We start from the raw sequence: 9083 nt of genomic DNA on the forward strand, positions 1-9083 counted from the left end.
CAAAGGGAGATAACCCCTCCATACAATGTTTGTTGAAAGTGACTTGGTCCACAGTTTGAAGTTGATTACTACTTGTATGGAGGAGTAATTGTTACTCACAGGTCAAGGGGAGATAATTGTCAAAATTGATAAAAACTTGACCTGGGAAAAACCTGCCTTTAGGATTTCCTGCTGCTAAGATTTTTAAGAAGGAATGTGAAGATACTCAACTGAAATTAATAGCAAATCCTCGATGTAACAAATTAATTTAAAAAGCATCGGATATTCATGTTGAAAATACTTATATATCTGGCAAAGATACTGATTGTAACCAATGCTTGTTTCAGTGCTGGTGTAGGCCGGACTGGAGCGTTCATAGTGATAGACGCCATGCTGGAGAGAATTAAGCATGAAAAGACTGTTGATATATACGGGCATGTAACCTGCCTCCGTGCTCAACGAAACTACATGGTACAAACCGAGGACCAATATATCTTCATCCACGACTCTCTGCTGGAGGCGGTACAGTGTGGCAACACCGAGGTCCCGGCTCGCAACCTCACAGCCCATATACAGAAACTCACGGCCCCCGAGCCCGGCGAGACAGTCACAGGCATGGAACTGGAATTCAAGGTAATGTCACTGCCTTCTGCTGTTTCAGATAATAACATTCAGGCATTGAATATACATTATGAGAAGATTATTTGGAAGGCAAGCATTTTTATTATACAGATATGATAATGTTGTGATTTAAGGGAGTCATTACAAAATTTTGAAGCAAATTCCACCAATACCAAAATGTGAAATGTATTACAGTTATTTTAGGAATGTATCAGTAATTTAGACTCATTATTGATGTCATTATAGCTGCCTCCTCATATAGAACCAGTTAATAATTAAATCACTTGTAACAGCGTGTGATGGTTTGCACATTTTGAGTTTTGGTGATTACTAACTACTTTGAAAATAACACATTTTGGACATCCCAATTACATAGATCGATGCTCATTATGTCAATCACTGGATTGTCTGTTCTTGATGTAAATATGCAATTTTTTATTTTGCAGAGATTAGCCAATGTGAAGGCCAGTCCGAATAGATTTGTTAGCGCAAATCTTCCAGTCAACAAATTCAAAAATAGACTTGTCAATATACTGCCTTGTAAGTATGTTTCAAAGTGATGATTGTGCTGTAAGACTCAGTGAAACCTAGTGAATACAGTCCTTGAGACCATAGATATTAACAGTTATCCCAGTGTTATCGCAGTGTTAGACATTGTGTCAATACAGTTCTTCCCTCGGGCACGCCAGAAACCTATGATTGTGGGTTCGAATCCCGGTTCGCCCCGACTATGTTTCTAGGTTTGCTAGAACCATACCTGTGCTCGTGGGTTTCACCAAAGTGGTAAACATCTGAGACCTGCATCACTTTGGGCATTCATCCCACATTAAGCTGACACGCCATGATATAACTGGAATACTGTTAAAAGCGGCGTTAAAACCAACTCATTCTCTCAATACAGTTCTGATGAGATCAAGATGTCATATCAAAACTGATTATAGTTACCACTGCCTTTTGGGATGCTGGGTTCGAATTGCTCCCTGGGAACCTATCTTTGCCGGTTGTAAGAGGCGACTTCATGGATCAATACCAACAAGATCATGAGACGACCTTGTGTACTTGAATCTGTCAGGCTTTATCTTGGATTAATTCTCTGTCATATTAATCAAAATTATTTTATGATTTGGGGGAAAATAAATGTCTTACTTACTCTCGGTTCTCATGAGGTTGGATATCAATAATTTTTTAATGTCATAAATGTAAAAAATATGTGCTATAATTTGATACTTTCAGGTGAAGTACTGTTGTAGTTGAATCAATACATTACTGTTTCTTTTAAGTTACACAACATCCTATTTCAGATGAGTCTACTCGCGTGTGTCTCCAGCCGATCCGGGGCGTGGATGGTTCAGATTACATCAATGCAAGCTTTATAGACGTAAGATTTTTTTATTAGATTTGCACAAACATTTGTCACATAATTCAGTTGTTTCAGTTTTCTTGATGACCAGAAATTTATACTTCAATTTGTGTGCCAGTGTATTGATGGATAAGGTGTTTGTACCTTGTACCCAAGATCACGGTTTGACTCCCAACATGGGTACGATAACGTGCAGTCCGTTCATCCACTGATGTAAATAGAATATTACTTCTAACAGCACAAAACCGTACTCTCGCCTTCAATTTGACACATTACTTTTCATTTTAATGCATGCAAAATACATTTACAGATGTCAACTTTGCTATTTGGTTATGTAGAGAATGGATGTGAACGTATTGTTTGATGTGCAGGGATACCGCTACAAGAAGGCATACATCGCCACCCAAGGTCCACTGGCGGAGACAACAGAAGACTTCTGGAGAATGTTGTGGGAGCACAACTCAACCATCATCGTCATGTTGACCAAACTCCGAGAGATGGGCAGGGTAGGTTGACATTCACTCTTGACTGCCATATTGGACAGCAGACAGAGACCAAAGCCTAAACAATATTGTAGTGTTGTAAGCTATTGACAGTGTATGAAATGTTTATTATCTGTGGAGTTATAAACTGTTCTCCTCTAGTGTTGTAAGTAGAAATTAAGATGCCTTCATTGCTGCTTCTCTCCCCCCACACCCATCTTAAAAACACCTGGATCAGCCTCTGATACGTTCATGGAGACCTTTGTTAATGTGTGTCAGTTGTTGAAGTTGCTTTGTTGTATTTGCAGGAAAAATGTCACCAATACTGGCCAAGTGAGAGGTCAGCCCGTTATCAGTATTTCGTGGTCGATCCCATGACCGAGTACAACATGCCACAATACATTCTCAGAGAGTTCAAGGTCACAGACGCTAGGGTATGTAACTGTTGTTCTCTGTGTTGAAAATACTTGTTTTGTCTTGAGAAAGAGCTATAAGATAGATATATGTCATTCCTTCTTATCAGCAGAAAGATTTTATTCAGATAGATTTTATATTAATGTCTTTTAATTTCCTGTATTCGGAAGAAAGACTTGCCTCCAAGTTAAAAGTATGTGATGAATTAGGTGGGTATCAACTAGTAACAAGGGCTGCTGAGAAGGAATTGTCGTCGGAATTTGTTGCTACTGAGTAAGACATCATCATGGCCATTATCGTGTGCCACCACACCCTTCCAACATGGGGGTCCCTTGACTTTGTCTGGTTCAGACAAGGGCACAGGTGGCCTTGGTGTCTAATGCAGTTTCTAATCCCAGTTGGATCCGTGAAGATTCCGGGGTAGAATAGGTCTTCAGCAACCCATGCTTGCCGTAAAAGGCGACTATGCTTGTCGTAATGCATGTCATCAATCCCAATTGCGTGGATCGATGCTCATGATATTAATCACTGGATTGTCTGGTCGAAGGTCATAAACTCTGGTTGCGACCACTCTGTCACTCAGGAACTTGCGTGTCTACTGTGTGAATCGTGTAGTAATTCCGCCTTCTTGTTTCCAGGATGGACAATCTCGAACAATACGTCAGTTCCAGTTCACAGACTGGCCAGAACAAGGCGTGCCAAAATCTGGAGAGGGATTCATTGATTTCATTGGTCAGGTCCACAAGACAAAGGAACAGTTTGGACAAGAAGGACCAATCACTGTTCATTGCAGGTTTGTATTATATTTCCGCTATAAGAAAAGAGGTGGTAGCCTAGTGGTTAAGCGTTCGCTCATCGCACCGAAGACCCGGCTACGATTCCCCACATGGGTACAATGTGTGAAACCCATTTGTGGTGTCCCCCCGCCATGATATTGCTTGAAAATTGCAAAAAGCAGCATAAGACCATACTCACTCACTCACTCTGTAAGAAAGTCTTCCTGACAAGATTCGCAGATCATGGGTTCAAATCCCATAATTGCTCTGATAATGATCTTGGGTCTGACAGGACCAGTGTTTAAAGATTTCCCCAGAGTGATGAACGTCAAGGGTCTGTTTCATTCGTCTTTCTGCCCACGTGATACTAAGACTGTGCCATGACTGAAATATTGTTTCAAGCGTTGTACACCCCTTGGGGATTCCAGGTTAGAATAGGTCCCCAGCAACCTACACCAGTTGTAAGAGGCGACTGACTGCCGTGGTCTAATGGTAGAGCATCCGCCCGGAGAGCGGAAGGTCCGGGGTTTGATCCCTGGCTGCGTCATACCAAAAGACATTAAAAGATGGTACTTGTTGTTACCCTGTCTGGCGTTCGGCATTAAGGGTCTAAAACAAGGACTGGTCGGCTCGGAGTCAGTATACTGTGTCTGAGTGGGGTATTCATGTTAAACTGCAGCATGGTATCTCAGTGAGCTAGCACTATAAATCGGCATCAGTCCGGACTAGTACAAGCAGCCACACACACACACACACACACACACACACACGTCCATGCACGTCGCTATATAAGTGCAATAATCTTGGACGCAACGTTAAACCCCATTTCACCTCACCTGTAAGAGGCGACTAAATGGATCAGGTGATCAGGCTCGGTGACTTGATAGCGTGTCATCATTCCCGAATGGTGTGGATCATTGTTCATGATATCAATCTGTGGATTCCCTGGTCCAGACTTGATTATTTTCAGGCTGCTGTCATATATGTATGGAAAATTGCTGAGTGTGGTGTTAGACAACAAACAAAGCCATCCTAGTGGGCCAGCTTGTTCAGGCGTCTGTGTTTGTTTCAGTGCTGGTGTTGGGCGGACTGGCGTGTTCATCACCCTTAGTATTGTGTTGGAGAGGATGCGTTACGAGGGCGTAGTGGACATGTTCCAGACAGTGAAGATGTTGAGGACACAGAGACCAGCGATGGTTCAGACAGAGGTGAGACATACAAGATATTGCTTCCCAAGACTCAATGATCAATAGTTCATGCTACTCCACTGTACGACTGTCTTGAACGAAATTTTAGTTTTCCACATGTAGCATATATATTGGTAAACTGGAAATATCTGTATAACTGGGATCTCCAGGGCAGAGTAGATCCCAAGGGCGGACCCAGCATTAAGGGAAGGAGCCAAAATATCAAAATCCTCTCTCAGTGGTGGGGGGAGATTGTCTACAACAGACTTTTGGTTTTCAAAGGGTGCGGGGAGGTCTGGTTCCGGACCACCCTTCTGGATCGGCCAATGGGTCCCCTGTACCCCATGCCATATATTGTTATAAGAGCCAATAGGGGTGACTATTGATCTGGAAATCACTATTGCGATAACGATTGATATTGCAAGCGACTATTGCGATAAATATTGATAGTTTTCAGTGTATCGTTTTAGATGGATTTTAGAGTTGAATTAAACCTTGGAACTGAAGTTTCCTTTGAATGTGATAACCATAACAAACAAAAAGTATGACTGTTGTTTTTTCTTTACCCTAAAAATTTATGAAAAAGAAGCTTCCGCATTACCATATGTAAATTACTACCACTTGTGATCAAAAGAAAAACAAATTTGAACAGCATTGCATGTATTTTATTGAAACTGTAAAACTATAGTAAATACAATCAAAACTATCGATATTCCTAACTGAAATCAATACTATCAATACTATTGATCAATTTATTGACTTTAAGTGCTTACCAATAGCAATATATCAATATTTCGATTTATCGAGATGCCCCTAGCCGATTGCATCATATCTTTTACCTTAAAGGTCGAAATCACTACTATCAAACACTAATTGCAAGTCGTCAGGCTAAAATATTATTGACCGCATTATAATCAATTCTGACACTCATTTGAAAGAATGTTTTCTTGGTTCCTTGAAATGTTTCCTAAACCCTCCCAAGTTAAAAGTGTTAAAACCTCAATAGCATTGTTTTGTTACCCCGTTTGTTGTTCTCCCACAATTTTATTTACTGACAATTTTTATGTTGATGTTCCAGGACCAATACCAGTTCAACTATCGAGCAGCGTTGGAGTATTTGGGATCTTTCGACCACTATGCAAACTGACAGACCGGGGACAGCGTGTTTCAAGCTATGCAGCCCTCGGTACCTTGGTGATAGATGGACATTGTGAAGTCAAGTTTGGAGAGTCAAGTTCGGAACTGTGACACAGGACATTTTAGATGGTTGCATGTCCTGAACTTGACTGCTCTTGGACATTCAGCTTGACTGTGACTTGTGCACTCTGTTCAAAGAGTTATTTCATGAGATTTTATCACCAGGGATTTGTATGTGACAAGACATGGATTCGATTCATCAAGCTGTCAAGTGGTTGAAACTGCGATGTTAGCATCAGAGGGTGCAGTCAGATCATCGGACCAAGCTGCTTCCATATTTGGTCGCCGTACTTGCTTCTGCTGCCGCTAGAGCAAGTCTCACATTGGATCATACTGTATCAACGACTGTTTGTGATCACGTGACACCCTCCATCCTACATCGCTTGCTGCTTGTCAAAGGAGGAGCAGCCGTTTCGAAAGATCCATGTATTTTGGCGTGATCTGGTGGTGCTCCGTGCTTGTGTCGTCGTACTAGCCAATATTTCAACTGGACTGAGCAATATACATAGTTGTCTTCTCTTTAGTTGATGGATAGAACAGGTGAATACTGACATGCTTAGACATATTCACTGAGAGGGAAGTGAACCTCGTCTAATGACAGAATGTATGTACGTGTCCGTCATGGACACTGAACTATGTGGGAAAGCTGTGAGACAGTGGATGAAATTGGCACGAGCGAGATTTCATGAGGACACAGTAGCCATTTTCAATTGTATGATAGACTGTATCATTATTGTCATCCATGTGTCCTATTTTCATGTTGCATTATGTTTTTTCAATTTGCTACATATTGTACATTGTCAGTGTATCGTGCATCACTCAGTTCATTACATTTCCATTATTGGTGTCCACATTATAGACAGACATTTTCAGTGGTATGATCAGTAGGCCTCGTACAGTTGTCATGGTGACCATTTTTACAACAACCAAAAGTGAGTCCGTTTTCTATAAAAAAAATGTGACTTGTGTCATCGGATCAGTGTTAAGTATGAATGATAATCTACCAAGTCATGTAGCATTCATGTGCTCCACATTGTTGCAAGGTTGTGCTGTATTCTCTCACACCTTTTGCCTTGATAGACCAAGGCTGGATTCTATAAGACCACACTCCCTACTTCAGGGACAGCATGTCAAAGGATCATCGCTGACGGATGTGCAAGGTACGCTACTTATAAGGTGTATGTATTAATCGATGTCTCACTCATATTGGGTTACATTTCGATCATGATCGTTCAAATTCAAATTTTTCAAATTTGATGTTATTTATTACTAACGTTGATTGTTAATTTTAAAGTTACTGGGTTACATTTCGTGTGGAAAGTTTTCATTTAATCTATGTTGACTTTTGAGAAAATCTGAATGCAACCCAGGTATTCGAGACCGTAACCCGAGTCAACAGAAGGTGTACAATTTTGAGCTCAAATCAATCAATAGTGTAGAGCATGTACTCAAATTACAACCGTTGATGTTTATAATGAAAATTGTTGAGCAAAATATCAAGGAAGATCATTATACATCATGGTAGTTAGTTTTAATATGGACCATCATTGTAGAATCTCCCGGAGAGCATTATGTTTGTGTTAGTGTTCTTCTGTCACGCGACACAATGCTGAATGGTAATCACTATTTAAACCTGTATTGTTAATATTCGACCTTGTGTATTACCTTTATTTTGGAGGTGTTCAAATTGTGCAATGGACCTTCTTCTACTGAATTCTTAGGGGCCAAACATTCATACTTCAGGCTTTGTACCCCACCCTGTAGAAATGATCATTCAATCTCGTGTTGGACTTCTCTAAGGGAGATCACTCTTCCTGTTAAACTTTCTTGTGCTAGATATGTAGAAATGCCATGGATTTTGAAGCATGTATCTATTTGTGATCAAGTACTATCCTGTGTAATTAAATATCTTTATCTTGCGCACTTACAAACTTTTGAGTAAGTTTGAACCCCAATATCAACTTTCCTATACGCAATTTTGAAACTTCGAGAAAGCCGATCATCTGTGATTAACTTATGCAAAATTTCCGACATTCTTTAGTTCTAATTTGCAACACATTTTTCAAGCACGTCGAGTGCAACACAGCATGCCAAAATTATTCCGTATTTTGCTACCAATTAAGCCCTCGACTCGAGGTTCAAGCTTGTTCCTCTCTCTCAGTTTCTGTAGTCGTCACACACTTAGGTTCCTGTTTTTAGTTTCAAAACCAAAGAACAGGTACATTTGAAAGAAATGGAATTCCATTGTCTATTCAGTTGTATGCTGGATGTTGTTATGTTAAATACTTCCTCTGAAAGTTGAGCCGTTCCACCAAGCAGCCCTTGCACCTTCTTGCCACTAACATTGTGATATAAGTGCTCGTAATCACCAATGGCTGATATTTATGACCTTTTCAAGTGAAATTAAATTTCACTATGCTACAAAATATCGAAACTACCATTCCAAATCAGATCTCAGAACCTCATTAATCATTAAGACTGTCAGGACATGTAAACACCTTTCAGAGGAAGTATACTCGACAAGGGGTTAAAAACCTCTTTTTACTCCACAACTGCGTAACTCTGTACAATTGCATAATGTAGATACCTGATTATCTCCCCTGAGCTGAAGCTGTAGATAGAGCTGAAATCTATGGGTGTGGCCAGTCGAAACTCTTACAACTCGCGGCCTACCGAGCCCGCCCACAACCCACCTACCCGGCTGTTACGTGCATGTGTACAATCAGTTTGTGTTGCTAAGATTCGGTCGTACACCTGGTCACAGTGCATGCATCTCAACTGGTATTTTGTATGTGATGGAATCATCCGGAAATTTATCAATATTTCAGCCAGTAAAGTCAAATAAAGAATAATGCTCAAACTACTGTTTTCTGTTGTGTTGTATGATGCCATGTTGACAACAACAAACCAGGATCTCAACCATTGTCAAGCTGTTGTTTCCTGGTGTGGCGACAACCTGAATAATGCCCTGTTGAAAACAACAAACCAGGATCTCCACCATCGTCAAGATGTTGTTTCCTGGTGTGGAGACAACCTGAATAATGCCCTGTTGAAAACAACAAGCCAG

General features: G+C 40.6%; 1 protein-coding gene across 25 annotated transcripts in view; it reads left to right on the top strand.

The window, feature by feature from the left end:
• The window catches only part of LOC124142441 (tyrosine-protein phosphatase Lar-like), a 483544-nt gene extending 474668 nt beyond the window's left edge, over nt 1-8876 (top strand). For all 25 annotated transcript variants that reach the window (XM_046510959.2, XM_046510976.2, XM_046510967.2 and 22 more), the window contains 8 exons: nt 327-612; nt 1047-1140; nt 1902-1978; nt 2332-2466; nt 2751-2876; nt 3495-3649; nt 4705-4840; nt 5898-8876. In XM_046510959.2, coding sequence (XP_046366915.1) covers nt 327-612; nt 1047-1140; nt 1902-1978; nt 2332-2466; nt 2751-2876; nt 3495-3649; nt 4705-4840; nt 5898-5966 — 1078 coding nt within the window. In that variant the 3' untranslated portion in view covers nt 5967-8876. The remainder of the gene's footprint in view (nt 1-326; nt 613-1046; nt 1141-1901; nt 1979-2331; nt 2467-2750; nt 2877-3494; nt 3650-4704; nt 4841-5897) is intronic.
• The last annotated feature ends 207 nt before the right edge of the window (nt 8877-9083 follow it).

This window comes from Haliotis rufescens, unplaced genomic scaffold (assembly GCF_023055435.1).
Source record: "Haliotis rufescens isolate VD_foot unplaced genomic scaffold, xgHalRufe1.0.p SCAF_2, whole genome shotgun sequence".
NCBI classification, from domain to species: Eukaryota; Metazoa; Mollusca; class Gastropoda; order Lepetellida; family Haliotidae; genus Haliotis; species Haliotis rufescens.